The sequence below is a fragment of the Dendronephthya gigantea genome, unplaced genomic scaffold (genome assembly GCF_004324835.1).
Source record: "Dendronephthya gigantea isolate DGI-Jeju-01 unplaced genomic scaffold, DenGig_1.0 000057F, whole genome shotgun sequence".
NCBI lineage: Eukaryota > Metazoa > Cnidaria > Anthozoa > Malacalcyonacea > Nephtheidae > Dendronephthya > Dendronephthya gigantea.
The window spans coordinates 736,953-756,725 of record NW_021163067.1 but is presented as its reverse complement, the minus strand read 5'-3'; the positions used below and the strand labels follow the sequence as shown (position 1 = coordinate 756,725).

Genomic DNA, 19,773 nt, shown 5'->3' with positions numbered 1-19,773 from the left:
CGGCTGGAGTTGACGAGAACGCTTTGGTTGAATGTCAACTAAGTTTTAGTTTACTGTACCTTTTACTGTGTTTACTGTTCTAGTTCACTGTGTCTTTTGTCGAATTAAATTGTTGTTAGGTTTCGGGCTCAATTACTCCCAATGAAAATGGCAGTGATTCACAACAAAAGACTGAAAACAATGCATTGTCGAATGGTGTTGAATGTAGTAGCACAGTGATGTCTGAAGAAAATAGTAACCCAACATCCGAGTCAAATGGAAATGCCACCTCTAATAGTGTTGCTAGCATTTCTGACAAAGAAAACCAATCGACGGCCTGTCATTCAACGTTGGGTGACGTAATTGATGGTAATAATAACAATACAATATACATCGATGATGTAAACGGAAATCAACTTGTTCCCGATATTTTGCACAAGACGGAGGAAAGTGGGATTGTTGAGGACAGTACGAGTACGAATGATGCCGCGGGCGATCAGGTTGTTGATGGGAGTGAAAATGAGTCACGGGAAGAAGATGAAGAGATTAAGTTAATCGAAATGCAGATATCAAAAGGAGTTCTAACGACGTCCATGTTAGATCAAGAGAAGGAACTTCAGCAGCAACAATTGGAAGAAGAAAAGCATATCGTCTCAGAGGTATGTTAAATTATACAGTGAAAATAAGGGGATGTGTGAATTTTTGTGGTTTTTCATCCCGATTTTCGAAATTAGTGACTGTACTTTGCCAACTGAGTCGCTAGTATTTTTACAAAAAACACATGTAATAATTATTATTCTGACTTGTATATAGACATAGGATTCGAAATGGTGGCTTTTAGTCTAGTCACTGGAGGATGAAATTTGTCTAGATATCAAATTTTACAAAAAAATGAGTGTATTCCCCATCCCAGGTCATCTCCGGACGAAGGATGAAAACCTTTTGCAACTTTAACCAGATACTTCTTGAGTTAGCCCTTTTGACGACCAAACTAATATACTTTGATTTTGGTGTCGTGAAGATCTGTTCCACAGCTATAACTGAGAGCTTTCAAATATATTTTCAGGCAATGGAAGAATGGGAAACGACAGTCGAAAAACAACGTTATACTCGGCTACAACATTTATTGCAAAAGTCGAATATTTACTCCATGTTTCTTCTTAAACGGATAGAGGAACAAAAGGCAGAGAATGAGAAGAAAAAAACTCGAAAGTCGAAGGAACCTGAGAGTGGAAAGAGCGAGGAAGATAAAGATTCTCCACAGACTGTAAGTTGCCCATCTTTACCTGCACTCTATTTGTTTTTATTGTATGTTTTATTTTGTAGGCGACAATTTACACACGTCAGTCATTACGTCATATCATATATAATTACCCTTAATTATATATAGAGAATACCTCAATTTTATATATTAATACATCAAAATACATTTGTATGTTGAGGTCTGTTCACACATATACCAAATTTGTCGGGTCTAATTCATTTCTGACGGGTGCAAGTTTTATAGTCCTTGGATGTCCAATGTATTATAATGTATGGACAGCAAATCGACTATGCCAACGCAGTACTGCTTTAGCAATATTCGATCTGACTAAAGTTGAATCATGTGAACAGACACTAAATAGTAGAGAACTTAAGTAGCAACGTTTTTGACGACGGCAACGGCAAGCAGAAGTACGTTTTTCTTCCGGTTCACGTTGCTCGAGCTGCAGCTGCGGCGACGTAGAAAGGCTTCTATCGACGTTTGTCTCTGAAACGTTGAAAAATAGCTGTTATTTCGAATGTCAATTTGAAAATGGGTTGGACAGAAGGGCATGATTTGCTTTTGATGAAGGAGATGATAATCAAGGGTATTGACGACATTTGTTGGTTGTGGGAATTCGAAGATTTTCGAGCAGAAAAATCGTGTTTTTTTATTCGAAATTTTGCTTTACATTCCGCTTTATTCATTTCGTTAAGACAGAATAGGTACATTTCGAAGGGAAACTCAGGATTCCTTGACTCGTAAGCTTGGTAGATTAATAGAGATTCTTCCATTGTGATCTCACCTTCTTCGAAAAGCACGAGACAAAAATTCTCTTATCGTTTTGAACGATAAGGAAATTGGCTCCGTTGCATTATATTGCAATGCACTACTGCTTCACGTTTTCAAAGTTCCGCGGGAACGGCGTACTCGACCCAGGTTTTCTCGTCGGGCTACGTCGCCGTTGGGGCGGAAAACGATGCTGCTTAAGTTCTCTATTGATGTGCCGGATGGGGGTCAGAGATTGAGGTATTGCATGGGTAATGTTTAAATTCGCCGTGCTTCAATTTCCCAAAGTTTTGTGCCTGGGACTCTCATTCCCAAAGACTCAGAACAAAATTATTCGTATCGTTAAATTTAATTAGTAATATTGGCATACATATACATCTACTTGAACTTTTAGGTCCCGAAAAGGAAATCAGCACGCAAGGGTAAACAGAAGTCCACTACTTATAATATCACAGACTACGTCGATACCGAGGTGTGTATTTTCAATCGAAAAAGAGTTTGGCTCTGAGAGTTGCAACTGTATATACCGACCTCCATGTTGATTGTGTGAGAGACACCATATTCGTCGACGAGTGGTCAAATGTAACACAAAGATCATGATAGATCATGATAGGTCATTGTAGGTCATGATAAATCATGATGGATCATGATAGGTCATGATAGATCATGATAGGTCATGATAGATCGTGATAGGTCATGATAGATCATGATAGGTCATGATAGGTCATGATAGATCATGATAGGTCATGATAGGTCATGATAGATCATGATAGGTCATGATAGATCATGATAGATCATAATAGGTCATGATAGATCGTGATAGGTCATGATAGGTCATGATAGATCATGATAGGTCATGATAGGTCATGATAGATCATGATAGGTCATGATAGATCATGATAGGTCATGATAGATCATGATAGATCATGATAGGTCATGATAGGTCATTATAGATCATTAGGTCACGGAGATCACGCAGGGGCGACGAGAGGATAAGCACGCCCTGGGGAAATATTTTGATTCGCGCCCCATCTCAGAAAAAACTGTTTTAAAAATTGAACCTAAAGTGAACAATTTCCGGCGCAGCACAAACCACAGCGATTTAATTTGTATTCTACTATTCTACTTTAAATTAATATCGCTCTGTTTATTGTAGGCCTTGAAAAAAATCAGCAGTGAATCTGTCGTACCTCACGTGTCAGATAAAGATGATACTCAAGCAAAATTTGCCGTCGAACATCACTCTTCCAAAACTGATTCCTCTGAGGTATTTGTGTTATTATATATAGAGATGTTTAGAAGTATCTTCAGTGAGTTTCTCGGTAAGTTTTGTACGTAATTCAATGTGTCATATCCAGGTGACTTTAAGGGGTGCACTACAGAGAATAAGTAACCAAAGTTACGACCACCAGACACACCCAATGATTGTGTGTGTTCGTTGAATTGAATTTTTTTGCACCCTGAAACTTATATTTTTAATGCATGGTGCTATACCAAGGCCACAAATTAGAGCGACAATTGGGGAGTGAATTACCCTGCTCTCAGACTGAATTAGGGGGCCGGAAATTAAAGTGGAAAAGGTTAGAATTAGGGTTTTCCCTTTTTCCCCCTAGCCCAGTCTGCGAGCAGGCTAGAGGTGAATATTCATATATTCTGTAATTCTGTACTGCTGTACTTCTGTACTTCTACATATATATATAGGAAATCCGTCGGGCAGAACTAATATATAAATATCAATATATACACCCCCTTAATTATCGCATCTACTTTCGGCCCTGGATGTTATTCCGACTTACCAACCGAGCAAGCTGAAAAAATAGCTTGACCACGGTGGGATCGACTCAAACCCGCCACCTTTAGTTGGCTAGTCCAGCTCAGAATAGTACCATCACAATACTAATTTCGAGTCGCATCATTACAATCACTTTAAAAGACACAGTTATGAAAGGGACTAGTCGAGTTCCGAAATATCACATATTCGAACTTTACCTAGTAGTAGTGTAGCTCAGTTGGAAGAGCATTGGATCACAATATATTGCTACATGTACCTGAGTCATATCACTTTCACTATATCCTCTTTAATTTGTGATATTTTGTTTTAGACTGGGAATTATGAAACACCAAAACTTCTTACAGGTGGAACACTCAGAGATTACCAGAAGGAAGGAGTCGAGTGGTTGAAGGTACAGTCTTCTAGTTGCACTTTCACTATATTCTTGGGCGGGACGGATTACGCGATTTTTCTTATTTATTATGAAACAATTTTTCTTGGTAAAATATATGTCCAGGCAATTTTTTTGTCAAGTAACCTACCTGTTGTTATGAGCATATGCATATAAAAGCCACTGTAACCCTTAATGAACTTTAGAACTAATAATGCCCATTATTATATACACAAGCGCCAGATATGAGGTATGCTGCAATTTCATTTTGGCTGCTAGAAAGATATTAACTCATATCTGTCTAGTAGAGAAAGTAAACAAAATGGCTGAAAGATTTGGGGAGTTGAGTGACATAGAAATCCAAGCTTTAGTTGATAATAGCACACCAAAATGCACCGAAAGGGCGACAAAGTTTGTGTATATAATAAAACAGGCTATCAGCTCATATACGACTCGAGTTCGCTGAATAACTGTTAAATAATAATTCCTTAATAAACTTTGGCACTAATAATGATTTGGGCTATTAACACAGTCGATATTTGTAATGGACTTTATTGATAAATTAAGTATTTGAGTACATGTTAAATAATATAACGAGCAATAGATAATGTACATTTAAGATAATCGTACACTAGTGTTATATATACATTGTGCAGTACTTTCAAAAAACGTATGAGCTAAGTGTGTGGTAATAACTGCCTGAAAAGGTATGTAAGAAACTGTCTCGACCTGAGCGTCTTTGCCAGGAGAGTTACAGTTTGGGTTGTCGAGCGTAGTGTGTACTAATTTTGGAAAAGGTCGAACGTTTTTTGTCTACTTTGGGCAGTTATAACGCATTAGTTAAGAAGATGGAAGACGCCGTCATGCTGTTCCTAGGTTTTTTATACGTATTACGCACCTTGAACTATCCCTACCTATATATTCCTACAGATCTACAGCTGCTCAGGTATTTTGTGCGTGTCGTTCATCGTTTGATTCCACCTTTTTATTTCCACAGGTTTTATTCGAGAATGGTGTGAATGGTATTCTTGCTGACGAAATGGGTCTTGGCAAGACAGTCCAGTGTATCGCTTTAATAGCACATTTAATCGAGAAGGGAGTGCAAGGTCCATTTCTTGTCACTGCACCATTATCCACGTTGCCAAACTGGCTTTCTGAGTTTAAAAGATTCACTCCAGACGTAAGTTGAAAATATTGCAGTAATATTTGTATATTATATATATGTATGTGATATATTTGTATATATATAATATATATATGTACTTCCTGAAAACCATTACAAACATTCGTGCAGGCTCCAAGTTGAGACCTCCTTCATATAGCTAACTAATCAAAGATTTTGAAGATTTTGATTTAAGAAACCCAGATTTTGCACAGATATTTAAACTGCAATTCATTAATTTTTTTTCTTTAAGGAAAATCCTAACACATACTATTGCTGATATAATGTCTTCAAAAAGTCTGTTTAATTAAGAATGAAAATTGTTAATGGTTAAAATTCATTATTCAATTAATTGAGCCATTAATTAAGAAACATTTAAAAACCGAGAAAAGCGAAAACGACATGGAACGAGATATTGTATATTGATTTATTTACGTTTTAAAATTCAAACTTGATTTTGATGTAAACTTCATATATAATTAGCCCTTCAAAATTAGGAAAGGATGACGGATTTGCAGATTTTGTTGAGGTGCGCTAAATTCTGGGATGCAATGCACCACAATATCTGATCCTTATATAGCCAATTTTTTTCAAGAGTATTATCACTTTTTCGAGGGTGTAGATTTCTCTAAGGGGGCTACAAATTTTTTAGGAGAGGTGCAAAAAGGTTTTTGGACACACACCCGTGCACATCTCCAGAAGATTGGTCTAAAGGCCCTGTTACACAGTGCAATTTTTCTTGCAAATACCAATGCAATTCTACTTTTAAGAGATGTAAATTTTAATTAAATAAAATAAACTACAAAACTTTTTTGTTTATAATACTCCATGCATGTATACGTTTCTTACACTTACATTTTGACTGCTCTGCACTAATTTACATATCTTAAAAGTAGATTTGCATTGCACTATTTCAACAAAAATTGCACCGTGTAACATGGCCTTAACTAGTTATCTTAGCTATATGGGACTTTTTCTACAACGATTTTTGCTCATTTTACTCGGAGTCCCAGAACGACAAAATGTTGATTGAAAATTTGTTCACTGTCTTTAATTTGTTGAACGATAGCAACTGTTACCCAAGAATATCCTATATTTCTCGTTTGCATCATGGAGTCATACAGTGTTTCCGTGTACGACCGTGTATTTCCGGCGTTAAACCATGTTACTGTTTTCAATATAGATATGTTCATTGATCTACCACGGTATCCCTGATGAAAGAGCTAAATTAAGAAAAAAATTTTCTAGACTTCATGGCGAAGGTTCCTTGAAATCTTTCCCCGTGGCTATCACGTCTTACGGAATAATAATGAGAGATCGCGCACACCTGGTGAAGTACAACTGGAAGTATCTCATTGTTGACGAAGGGCATAGGCTTAAGGATACAAAATGCTTGTTGATACGGTGAGTGCATGCAATCAAATTTGATGAAGAGATGGCGCGCCTTTAGCCTGGTTTTCCACTAGCAATATTTTTCGCGCGAATCGACATTTTACTTTTGTCCCAGAACTCTCAACTGCAACCATCCGGAACAAATTGCTCAAATACAAAGGAATAAAGTCGCTTCGCGCGAAGAATATCGCTAGTGGAAAACCAGCTTTAGCCTGGTTTTCATTAGTCGCAAGTACCGAAGAACATGTCGAAGTGGCTGATGTGATTGAATATTTCTATTTGTGTGCCGTCAACAATGACCAATTTGAATACGAAATTGAAACAAAATTACACCGGACTATTTTTCATCGGTGAAAATGACTTGTTCACGACAATTATACGATTGAATGGAAACCCCTGCTTTAGGCCGGTGTTCCACTAGCGATAATTTTCGCGCGAAGCGATTTAATATAACAGGAACCCTCATGTGTAAGTTAACACTAAATTACGTAATGTCTCTGCATTTGTTTGAGAAAAACTGGCTAACACGGCTAACGATATACGTGTACTATTCGTGAAATAATTTACAGCTGTAAAAAAACTCGTTTGAGTAAGACGAGACAAGAATAGTTTTTTTTTTATTACAAGTAGCCAGTTGATTTGCGTAGTAATGTTGGACGGCATGTAAAGAATTACGCACTTCAAAACATGCCATGAAGTTTTCACGAAATTGATGCGACATACATGTATAATAACTATAGCTATAACATTTTGATTATAGCTATCTACTCGTATATATTACTGTCTCCAGCTTCCCTTTGTAAAGGTGTTTTTAATACTTTATATCGTAAATTTGTGTAAAATTCTGGTGTTCCAACGACAATTGCCAACGTTAAGAATGCTTTTTTTTTAAATCTATTTCCGCTTAATATTTTACAGTGAATTGAAAGCCTTCTCAGCCGCCAATCGTTTGCTCTTGACGGGAACACCGCTACAAAACAAATTGTCAGAGCTGTGGTCACTCTTGAATTTCATATTGCCAGATATATTCAACGACTTGAACAAGTAAGTCGGGTTAATACTATAGCTTCGGCTGTGTCTTGTTAAGCATGCATGCATGTCTGATTTGAACGAAAGGGCGTTACTAAACCATAATTCTTTATCAGGTGATAAAACCGAAAAAAGTCTGCATAATTTCACATTGCACTATTTTTGGTCTATATATTTTGAAACAATCGATTCATCTCCAGCAGATATTTACAAGATATTGCATACCTGAACTCAATTTTATTGGTGCCCAGGCTACCGTTGCACTGCACAGGGCGGTCACCAGCCTAGTCCCTAGGCCTCTTATACGTTCCTTAGTACACGCGGCGAGGCGGAAACTGAGAGGCCTGGAACAAAATGTTTCATTTTGGCTAAAGTGGGGACAAAACTTTCTGTATTGAGATAAGTTTACGATCTACGACGCGATTATCTGAACTTGTTCAACGTCGCTAGTCAAATATTTTCTTTGAAATAAGCTACGGGGAATTAATTATGCTGCCAGGACTCTGAAATATTCATACAAACGTTGCAATGTCATTCGCTGTCAATGCTATTGACTATGGAGTAACTTGAGTCCGTATGTACATGTTTATGATTATAACAAGCTTCAGTCCGCCAATTTCAATTATTCATGCTTCCTTTATAACGGTTCTTGTTGTAAATTGCGAACATTTACTTTGCGTGTTTCATTCGGTGACGTCACGGAAATATAAAGCACGCTCAATGAGGCCTAGGAACTAGGCTGGCCGGTCACGGATGAAATGGGCACGGTACCAATTTTAGCCGTGCTTATAAATTAAGTGCAGTGTAAATTACACCGTGTACAAATATATTTGCCGTCTTTTTCTCATCGACACAAATACCGCGCTATATTATTGTCGATATTCCATAAATTTGGCGCATGCACGCAACATGCCCCCTGTATTGTACAGTATAAGTAATATATGCGTATTTTGATTTTAGCTTCCAGGCGTGGTTTGATTTCAGTGCTATCTCGGAAAGCGACGGAAGTGAGAAAATTATCAAACAAGAACGTGAACATCACGTGTTAGAGCGCCTACACGCAGTACGTTATTTCCTTACGAACGAACACCATGCAGTACGATTCTAATTATAAAACATCCGAAGATTGATCTTACGAGAAATTGGAAGTGAATAATTGCAACTATACGATGGATAACGCTATTGCAAAATCTTTTTAGGATACCCAAAAAGTCAATTATTAAAAGTCAAATACCCAAAAGGGAACGTTATTAATGTTCGGTCCCAGTTCTCTCTCCATCTTCCACCTTTTGGGTATCCTAAAAAGCCATGCCTATAGCGCTATATGGACTTTGTACGACCGGCCCCCGAGCATTAATAACGTTTCCTCTTTTGCATCCATCAAAGAGAGAAAATTGCAACTGTATAAGCGGACCTTCACGTTCAATGATGTCATCTGTCTTATGTTATTTTAGATTCTTACTCCTTTCTTGTTGCGACGTCTTAAGTGTGATGTAAGCCTTGAAGTTCCACCCAAGAAGGAGATATATGTTTATGCTACCTTAACCCAGAAACAAAAATATTGGTATAAGCTCCTACTTGATAAAACTCGTCTCCATGATGTACTGAAGGTAATATTTGTACTACGTTTTGAATTTTGCGCAATAATAGTAGGCATATATCACAAAAATCGTAACGAGGATCAGAAAAGCGAAATGTGCATATGTGCGAATTAATATTGTGATGGTATTTTTTTTCTTTGAAGCACTATATCATACAACCAGGAAAATTATCTCAGAATAATAAGAAACTGATCTTCTGTGATCAGTTTAACTTATCATCACGTTTAACTTATTTCAAAACTCTATATTCACTATATGCAGTACGCTAATGGAATTAAAGCGTTCCTTCACGAGAGCTGATTCCACAGGCGTAGTGAAAGAAGTTTCACCTGCTTTTTTTTAACATTAAGTTAAAAATGCTATCGTAAAGAGCCCACATGTATATGTATTGTGAATTACTATTTAGCTAAATCCTACAGTATTTTTCTTTATCTCTTGTGAAATACAGGACGAGAAACAATCAACACCGCCGTCAACACCATCTTTAACACCGAGTGGTCGCACCCGACGTAGTTGTAGACGTAATACGGATTACAGTGTTTATGATAGTGACAAATTGAGCTACGATGAACTGATGGAAATAATGTGTGAAGAAGATGAAAGGTAGACCTTTTTTCTGTTTTTTTTTTTAAGGGAACGAAGGTAGAAACCTACGATTTTAAGACCTATCTGGGAACGTTGCAGGAAATGCAACTTACCCATAGATTACACCTCTGCGATTCTAGCGCAGTGCTCTAAGAAGAGCATTTCTTGTAGGAGGTGTTAAACAATCACGTATATAAAGATAATCGGGTAGTGCAGGTTGTAAAGGGTATACTCATAGATATGGTAACTGCGTTAACCAGATAATTTGCGATATACGTTTTTCCTTTAGGCCCGTTTACACGTGCGATTTTCTTAGCGATTTTATTGCGGTTTTCCTCTTGATAAATTTGGACGAGTGGATAAGTTACAGATGTGCAAATATAACCGGCGGCACTTCAGCAAATCAGAACTGCAAACCACAAACGGCAAACCAGAGCCTTCGAAACTGTCCAATCGTTTACATCTCTCAAAAGGATAAAATCGTAGCATAAATCGCACGTGCAAACGGGCCTTTTTAAATTATAAAAACCTTAGCTACAATTAAGGTACTATATGAAGAAGTATCAAGACCAGGGTTTAGTTACCCGTGAGGCAAGTTTGAGTTATTTTGCTTGTTTTTCTTAGGAAAAAAGAGGCTAAAAGAACAGTTTCGACTCCGAAAACGTGTGAAAGAAACATCAAAATCATGAATATTCTTATGATGTTGCGAAAGACGTGCATGCATCCATATTTACTCGAGTATCCATTAGACCCCGTAACCCAAGACTATCGTATTGATGAAGAATTAATTGCATCGTCTGGTAAAACTCTCTTACTCGATCAAATGCTACCGGAATTGAAAAGACGAGGACATAAGGTATTTATCATTTCCTAACATCTATATTTCCATATCAGACAGGCGTTCCAGTTACCCGAGGCAATTCGGTGCGCTCCACGGAATGAAAATCACTCCGCTCTGGAGGTGACATGAAGAATGAAGCGACAACAAAACAAAAGTTTCTTTCAATTGAAATTTAGAAAAATAAACGAATGATTTTAGAATTTTGACAGTAGAAAACCTGACTAGCCCCGTTTTGGTGTAACTCCCAATAGGCGCCTTGCTCTTTTTATTATAGGTCTATAGTTTTCAGTCTGCTAACCCGGGCCTTCATGCAGTTCAATAAAATTATTATTATTAATAATAAATTGTGGTAGCTTGTATTATATTTACAACTTTTTGGAGAGCGCTTTGCATGAATGTTACATAGTAAGTCCTTCATTAGAATTGCCATGTCGTGCTTTCTTAAATAGGCAAATAACACAATATATAACACAATTCTGGAAGATTGATTCCCCTTTTGGTCCAGTTTTATTAACACTCTGTGTACTTTTTATTTGTATAGATTTTGTTGTTTAGTCAGATGACAAAATTATTGGATATTATGGAAGACTTTTGTTATCTACGCGATTACAAGTATACACGAATTGATGGCTCGACGACACTTGAAGACCGACAGATAAAGGTACCTGTAAATGAATGCATATCATAGATTCACAAAATTTAAGCCCCGTTTACAATACACTCAATTTATCGGCACGGCTGAAATGGAACCCGTACCAACTTTACCCATGCTCGCACTTTGTATTAATGGCATGAACACTGGTAAAACTGGGTACGGGTACTAATTGCCGTTGCAATAAATTGAGTGTAGTGTAAACAGGGCTTCAGTGAAATGATAAGTTGCTAAAGCTGAACTTTACTGGTCTGGTGAATTAGTCATTCCATATACCATAGCTCGTTCCTAAAATAGATTATATAATTATTGTTTATCATGATGTATGATGAACAGCAAAAATCGTGATCTGATGTACTATGAAAAATTGCGCTCAGTCAAACTGGGCTTTAATGAAGTAATTAACACTCGATAGCGCGCTGCATGTAGGTAGAACAAACCCTGTATATTGCTTGGTACGACGTTTCACAAAAAAGAATGCCAAAAAAATACCCCTATTTCATGTTTTATTGACATTGAGGTGAAGGTTCGTGTTGAATGAAAGATTCCAAATCCTGTCTGGCGATTATGTCCGCAAGGTTTATAAATTCAATTCGTGCGTAACTTAACACCTGCCAGTGTTGAAATTTGCATAGTGAAATAACCTATTCCTAGTGGAGTGGATAAATAGACTGTATAGAAGAAATAAGCCAGCGCAGCAAATTTCTTGGTATTTGAGACTTGTTAGACTGAATTGTGTCGTCTGAATTATTTTTTTTGGCAATTTCTTCAGATTGAAGATTTTAACAAAGAGCCAGATGTCTTCATATTTCTTTTATCTACTCGTGCTGGCGGGCTCGGTTTGAATTTAACTGCTGCAGATACGGTGATTATATTTGATAGTGATTGGGTAAGTAAAAATCATCGACGTTCCTGAATAAGATAATAACGCCTGTATTCTAAAAGCTCACTCACACTCAAACTCATTGAGTGGGAGATCTTAATCTTCTCACAACGTTTCAATGGCGGTATTTCCAGCCGAATAGGGGCTTGATTTTCAGTGATTTACCTTATATCTTTCCATCTATTAAGAAAAAACTTTCTCATTGATTAGCATTAACGAAATTTATATGTCACACTCAATGAGTATGAGTGTGAGTGAGCTTTTTGAATACAGGCGTAAGTCTTTTTAATAGACTACAACACCTGCAGTACAACAAAACGTTGTGAACTTGCATGGGTGCTATAGTTTGGGGGGGGGGGTGACCTGGTTCGCGAAATTGTGCAAAATAGTTTACTGTCGTTGGAATGGAAGTGTCAATAAAATAAAATATTGCATCAATTCAGTACCTAAGTTCATGAAGACATTCGCTTTAAATTGATCAATTTTGTTTCAGCTAATGATCGACCAATTAGGAAAAAGCATATTCGTAAACAGGAAGTTGAGGATTTTATAAAATTTCGCTAAGAATGATTGCAATCGTGCTGGTGTTTGTTAATTAATGGCCTAGTGTAGAGCACAAATTGCCCTATTATAACATCCGTCTCTTTTTTGTTTCCAATCCCTACAGTCAATGTTTTATGTAATTTATAGTCATTTCGTACTTAGTGTGTGCGATTTTCTTATTTGCTTTTATCAAGAATCCACAGCAAGATTTGCAAGCACAAGATCGATGTCATCGTATTGGGCAAACTAAGCCCGTTGTTGTTTATCGACTTATCACCGCCAATAGTGTTGAAGAAAGAATCGTCGAAGTCGCTTGTGAGAAACGTCGACTCGAGAAAATGGTGATTCATAAAGGTTTGTTGTATTCTCATCTCTTGAATGGATTATGGGTAAAACCTAGGGTGTCAAGGTCTTTAATATAAAATTACGAGTAGTAACTTGTAACATGAGAAATTTTGCGGTAGCAAAATTGTATTTAAGATTTTGCCTTTGTGTCATCAAACAGAGAACACATTTTTACCTAAAACGTTCATTATCATATTTGTTTGTTGCTGCAATTGACCTTTTTCATAACGACGTCAAACGCGGAAAGTCTAATGTTACACGAAGTTTGATTGGCTCGATAGTTTTGTGGAACCAATTAAATTTCGTGTAACATGAGACTGCGCGTTTGACGTCATTCTAAGAAAGGTCTATTGAATCGAAGTTTTTTAACTATTTACAAAAATATCGAGTTAACTTATGGCTTATCAGTTGGCTTACGGAGTTCTATTAACTAATCCTATTGGATAATGAAATAGACGCATGCATATGATTGGTCAGGTCGAAACCGGAAGTTGAGTTTTTTAAATATTTGATGAACTCCGTAAGCCAACTGATAAAGTTCATCACATGAATTCCTCGATATTTTTCGGAACGCTTCTATTGCCGCGAGTGTAAAATGTAGTTATAAGAGTTTTATACAACCGGTCCCTGGCGGCAGTACCTCTCCCGCAGGTTCTTAATTACCATTCAGTAAATATATAGGTCAGATCTAGTGAAAGAAAGTCGTATTTCCACAATAGGAAATAAAATTGAGAAAAGTATTCGATAGTATTCTCCCCTTTTATCAACCAAACCAAATAGTGTGGGGACGAGGGTAGTTTTCGTAAGATTTGACTTTTTTGAGTGTAGCTGGTGGGATTTGCAGAATTTGTGAAATCATTTTTGAGTGCATTGTTGGCGTTCTTTTACAGTGGTTGATTGAAATTCGTCAAACGAGAATCAGTTAATTCTATTGTGTACTTCTATACACATGTTTTTAGCAATATCGTTACTAATATCAGCATATTTTTTAAAACAGAAAGGTTCAAAGGAACTCGAGATGACACGAAGCTGAGTCCGAAAGAATTGGTGGAATTATTGCAATCATCAGATCACACAGCTGCAATCAATTCAGATGATATCAGTGACGCACGTGTGTTATCTCCTGAGCAATTAGACAAGTTATTAGACCGAAGTGATATGATCTCAGGAGACACAACTGTTCCGGAGGCCACTGATAAAGATGACAAACTTTTTAAAGTCGTTTGAGTTGATTTCTACAACTATTGACGACAATTGCGTTACTTAATTCATCATCCTTCCCTCGTTGCCAGGACGACTATAATAATTGTTTATATGTTGCGTTGACATTTTCTTAATGACATTATTACTTCTGTTACTGCAGTTCATTTTTGTGACAGGCCTGTAAAAAGTCAGTATGAAGCTGTTCACATAATTCCGCTTAGCCGAGATTTAACGAAGCGTAAAATGTTTTTAGGTATTGAAATGAGTATATAACGTGATCCTGGCAGCTGTCGTGCGGTCGTCCTAACAATAGCATGTTTTGTTTTGTTTCAAGAAGACCTTTTTTAATACCTCAAAATCATCCCATGCTTCGTTAAATCTCGGGAAACCAGGCTCACGTGAACATCCCCGCTATAAATTGTTTGTATAAAAGACTAGAACGTTCCAGCGTGAGACAATTGTAATTTTTTTACTTGTATTTATACTTAATACCATCATTATAACACCGCTTGTTAATATGCCACATGAATACTAAAATGTTGATGCAAATACGTCGAAAATATTTAAAAATAATGTTTGAAGAATTTATTGTAAATATATATTAAAAAAATGAATATATGTTTGGTTATATGAATACGCGTAATGATTGTTACATTCTACCGATTTTACTGTTTTAGCCTTGCCGTGGCAAGAAATGAAATCGGCTTCTCGATCGCCTTCTCACTTCTCCGTAAGTTAACCAGTTTAAATGCGATTGTGGTCAATTGCGAATTTGCCGAAGTCGCCTTGTGCAAGTCTAATTAGTGATACTATTAGTGATACTACCCGGTGGATAGCGTAGTTGCTGGGTTTCATACAACCGGGCCCAGGACCGTACGGAGAGCATTCCTGTTAGGGAAGGGGTGATTTCAATAGTTGACCGACGAAGTTAACAAAGCCTCTTAACTTGGCGGATTTTAATACCATAGAACTTAACTTAGCTAATGCAAGGACGCGAAGCGGCAACGCGACGCGAATTTTCAGTCTTCATAAGCATATAAATCAAATTCTGAAAGCAAACAGGGGAGCACCTCGATATACTTTATTATCACAGCGAAACTGAATGAGAAAATAAGTGTTTTTTACTGATTAGATTCACACAGGTCAAAAGCAGCAATTTCCGATGTGTTTTAGACCTGCACAAAACAAAAGGCAATAAAACTAATTACTAATACATGAAATAGATGAATGAGTAAAAAATTTAGGAATGATCTATGAATTATATTTTGAATTATATTATGAATGATATAATGAATATTGTAACATAATTATATTGATTTCACCACCTAAGAGACTAAGAAAGTCCCAAAGAATTTACTTCGACGATACTAAACCACATATTTTGCACAGTTCCATTTTAGACCAATATATAATGATAATACTAATAATAATGATATATGACTGATATATTACGGTATGATCTAAAAGCTAGTTTCCACTCAGGAAAAATCTCCTTTGAATCAGAACGGACAGGAAAATTTCCTTTGTCGGTGAGTTCTCAGGCGGCGTTTATACAAAGGAAACTTTCCTGTCCTGTCCGATCCAAAGGAGAGTTTTCCTGAGTTGAGACTGGCCTTAACTCTAAACAGTTCCTGGCCATTCATATCGACAATACTTTGACTGTATACCATTCTGTGCTGGAATACCGCGCATCAGGTAACGACAACGATGCTCTCTTAAACGATTTTCTGCATCCGCTAAATCAGTTGTGTTGATTGAACTCCACAACCTCTCGGAAATGGACAGTGATCTTGGCCAGCTTCTTGCCAGGAGATTTGTTCCATCCACCCATTCACCCCACATGCAAGTGGTACCCCCAAGGACTAGCTTCTTCTGCGCACTTGTGCCTTTAAATGCAGTGGGTTCAACTCGATAATATTTTGGCCAATCATTGCCATATGAGATGTAGTTCAAATACCAAGGAGAGGATAGAATAACGTTCAGGTTCTTTGCTGTAATTTTGGCCAGTTCATGTTTCCAACCACGTTTCCAAACATGGACCACAGTATCGGATTTTACAGTGACTGCGTTGTCGATCACTTCTTGCCAAATCATGTATTTTTTTTTCAAACCACCAACGATATCAATTAACTTCTGTTCGTAATACTGTTCCAGAAGTGAAAATTTCTTGCCAAATCCCATTTTATCCATCCAAGCCACCACATCTGGATTGCGCTTCCAGCAACTAAAGGATACTTCATCTCCGCCCAAGTGAATGTAGTCATCGGGAAAACGCTTTGCAACTTCCCCGAAAAACGACTTAAGGAAGGTGTATGTGGAATTCAATGTTGGGTTAACAGGACCAAATGTTCCAGTTGGTTTTCCTCTGGAATAACACGGTGTGAGAAGATTCTTGATGCTGACCCATGATTGGGTGTGTCCAGGCGTGTCAAACTCGGGTATTACACGAATACCTCGCAATCGACCGTACTCAATAACTTTACTCACATCACCCACGCTATAGATATGTGTAAAATTGTTATAAGCACCAACATTACTGAGCGAAGGAAACGTTTCACTGACAAAAGGAAATGACGGGTCATCAACAATATGCCAGTGCAAGACATTATACTTCGCATAAGCTAATGCATCAATATGACGTAATATCACCCTGACATGAATAAAATGTCTGGATGTATCTATTAGAAAACCACGGTGATGAAATCGAGGAAAGTCAGTAACTTTGCCTTCTTTAGCCAGGAAGTTGCCATGTTCATCTTGGTACACGAGTTGACTGAATGTTTCAAGTCCTCGCAGTGCCCCCCAAATCGTATTCGCGGTTAAACTCGATGCCGGAGCGCTCACTGTTAGTTTGTACGATTCATCGCTCTCAAAGGTCATAGGTGCATACTTCTCCTTCACTGATACATCCAAGGACGTCAGAGCAGACAGATCACGGCGATATCTCACTGCATTCGAGCGAATCTTGTCAGGAAACGTAAGGCCTTGATATCTTTTTAATGCTTTCCTCAAAATGTCACTTTCCTTGCCTGATGAAGTGAATTCGAACCGTTTGGGGTTTAATGTGAACGTTTGTTTGCCAGAAGTATATTGTTGCGGTTTTGGCCAAATGGAGCCACTTGCGTAGCCGCTAGGATCCAAATGTCCTCCAGAACTTCGTTTTTCCCGTATTTCAGCAGCATTACAACAAAGAATGGAGGCCCAAAAAAGTACAGAATAAATCATGATTTCTGCCATAAGTTCGTTCCATACGTTCAGTTAAAAGACAAATGCGTGACTGATTATCCTTCTGATTCACCATGGAAACCAGTCACATGAATCATCTGCGCCTCACTCTGAAGTTACTTTGAACGCACCCAGAAACTGATATGATCCACTTTCTGATTTTGACAAATTAGAAATTCTCCTTTGTGAATAGCGATCGAGTACGAGGCGATCTTATCATTGTCATTGCAATGAAAGTGTTAATAAAATATCTCGTCAGTTCGTTACCTGACCGGTTGATCAATAAATTTGCTTAAAAATTGTTCAACTTCCTGTTTTCTAAAAAAACATTATCCTGGGTGGCAGACGGTTACTTAGAAAATGCAACACATCAACACTTCCATTGCAACGACAGTAAAAGCATAAAAAACGAAGAAAAGACAAAACAAAGTTGGACAAACCTGCCACCTGTAAACTTTTGTAACTGTCTTTTTTTTAGTGCATGATAGCGATGACACGACGTGAAAATAAAATTAAATAATGACATCTTTTCAATGTAAAAGAGTTTTTATCAGTGACCTGTATTATTATTACAATGTTATATTATCTAGTATAGCTATCAAATAAGACTAGGCAAGGTTGGCGTAGTTTTCCATATCTATTACTCACTCTGTTCTATCCGCATATGCAAATATGAGGACTGCCATATGCAAACTGATAAGTTGTGGAAACCCTGGTATTCGCCTAGCGTTAGATAGTGTCAGGGTACCAAAATATTTCGGACGAAAATTTCAAGGAGTGAGACTTCTGGTATAATGTCAATTCTTTGTCGTGATCGTCAAGATTTTGAGTGCAAGTTTGTTGATTAATTTCGTATTCAAAAGCCCAACAACTACGAGATGTCGTGTAGGTAAAAGCACCGAGTTTGGCGTGAAAAGGGCCAATCTTCTACTCGTAATCAGCTCCCTAAAGACCTTAGATGTTAAGTAATAAAAATTATAAAATAACATGTATATAACGCGTGTTCTGATTGGTTGAAGCCCGTGTTTGGATCAGGCCATCCAAACACGGATATTTCGCGGGAATTTAAAAAAAATTTATTATGGTTTGTTATTTTATAAAACAGTTACTTAATGATTTCCGTGTTTGGATGATCTGATCCAAACACTTGGGAATGTTGCTCGAGTTAAGAAAAGCTCGCAAAACACTCGCCTTCAGCTCGTGTTTCGCGCGCTTTTCTTAACTCTCGCAACATTCCCGCGTGTTTGGATCAGGCCATCCAAACACGGAAACCATTAAGTAATTGTATATTTAAAAGCATTTAAAATTTTCCGTACGAATGAAAAACGCGTAAGCGCAAAGCGGCCTTAATAGCCGCGTTGTGAGTAATTTCCAATTTCCAGTCTGTGACTGAGTTGCCTATATTATGTTTTAATTCATTTTAGAGGTATTAATTAAAAGAGTGAATCATCACTTCGAATTTAAGGCTGTTGAATTAACGGGACTTGTTGTTAAAAGTTATCGCTAACCCTCAAATTTTAATCCGCTGTTTTAGTCTACGCGCTTCTGCACCGCCGCTTTCTTCAAAACTTTACAAAATTTTAATTCTATTGACCTTTCGAAAATAACGTCGCAACATTATCGTTTTAAATTTAGAACCACCTTATTAATAAATAAAGATTCAAAACATCCTTTTTCAACACACATGAAAGAGAACTTTTCATTTTGACAAACAAGTGACAAGGTTCGATTTTTTGTATACTTTTGCACATGGCTCGTGAGAGTAAAACTTGAAATCCATCTCATTCAAGGTTGTCCTAAATTTAAAACGATAATGTTGTGACGTAATTATCGAAAGGGTCTATTGATCCAGAAAACACATTGAAAAAGGGATTATAGAAATTGATGCGAAGATTTGCGCATGCGTAACCGTCTTTTGAGCGACGTTGTTGCATGTCCTTATGAAAGATTTCTTTTCAATTTTTTGGGTAATGGTCGCAAGGGTTGGTTTTGCTGTATTTTTTTGTGACGTAAGCAATCACCCATGCGCAAAATGTAACTATATGAAATATGCCTGATTCAATGTAAAAACATTGACACTGCTTTGATTCCTATATCACGTTTCTTAGTGAATATGGATCAGAGTATATACACATCTGC

The 19,773-nt window shown here is 37.3% G+C and overlaps 2 protein-coding genes across 2 annotated transcripts; one reads left to right on the top strand and one right to left on the bottom strand.

Moving 5' to 3' along the window:
* The first annotated feature begins 82 nt into the window (after positions 1–82).
* Positions 83–15,023, top strand: LOC114529585 (lymphoid-specific helicase-like). The gene is made up of 16 exons (XM_028551399.1): positions 83–638; positions 1,046–1,246; positions 2,406–2,483; positions 3,168–3,278; positions 4,114–4,194; positions 5,171–5,353; positions 6,519–6,739; positions 7,646–7,771; positions 8,717–8,819; positions 9,211–9,366; positions 9,806–9,960; positions 10,567–10,798; positions 11,325–11,444; positions 12,208–12,324; positions 13,056–13,215; positions 14,204–15,023. The coding sequence occupies exons 1-16, from the start codon at positions 219–221 to the stop codon at positions 14,431–14,433; spliced, it is 2,694 nt and encodes an 897-aa protein (XP_028407200.1). The 5' UTR covers positions 83–218; the 3' UTR covers positions 14,434–15,023.
* A 762-nt stretch (positions 15,024–15,785) lies between these two features.
* LOC114529592 (beta-hexosaminidase subunit beta-like) lies at positions 15,786–17,664 on the bottom strand. The gene has a single exon (XM_028551408.1). It carries the CDS (start codon positions 17,644–17,646, stop codon positions 16,030–16,032), a length of 1,617 nt encoding a protein of 538 aa, XP_028407209.1. The 5' UTR covers positions 17,647–17,664; the 3' UTR covers positions 15,786–16,029.
* Positions 17,665–19,773: the final 2,109 nt, after the last annotated feature.

Bases quoted from the DNA above. Each gene is read 5' to 3' on its own strand.
- LOC114529585 (XM_028551399.1), top strand. From the start codon at position 219: ATGTCTGAAGAAAATAGTAACCCAACATCCGAGTCAAATGGAAATGCC. The intron at 6,740-7,645 runs GTGAGTGCATGC...AATATTTTACAG, and splicing joins ACAAAATGCTTGTTGATACG to TGAATTGAAAGCCTTCTCAG. The intron at 11,445-12,207 runs GTACCTGTAAAT...CAATTTCTTCAG, and splicing joins TTGAAGACCGACAGATAAAG to ATTGAAGATTTTAACAAAGA.
- LOC114529592 (XM_028551408.1), bottom strand. From the start codon at position 17,646: ATGGCAGAAATCATGATTTATTCTGTACTTTTTTGGGCCTCCATTCTT.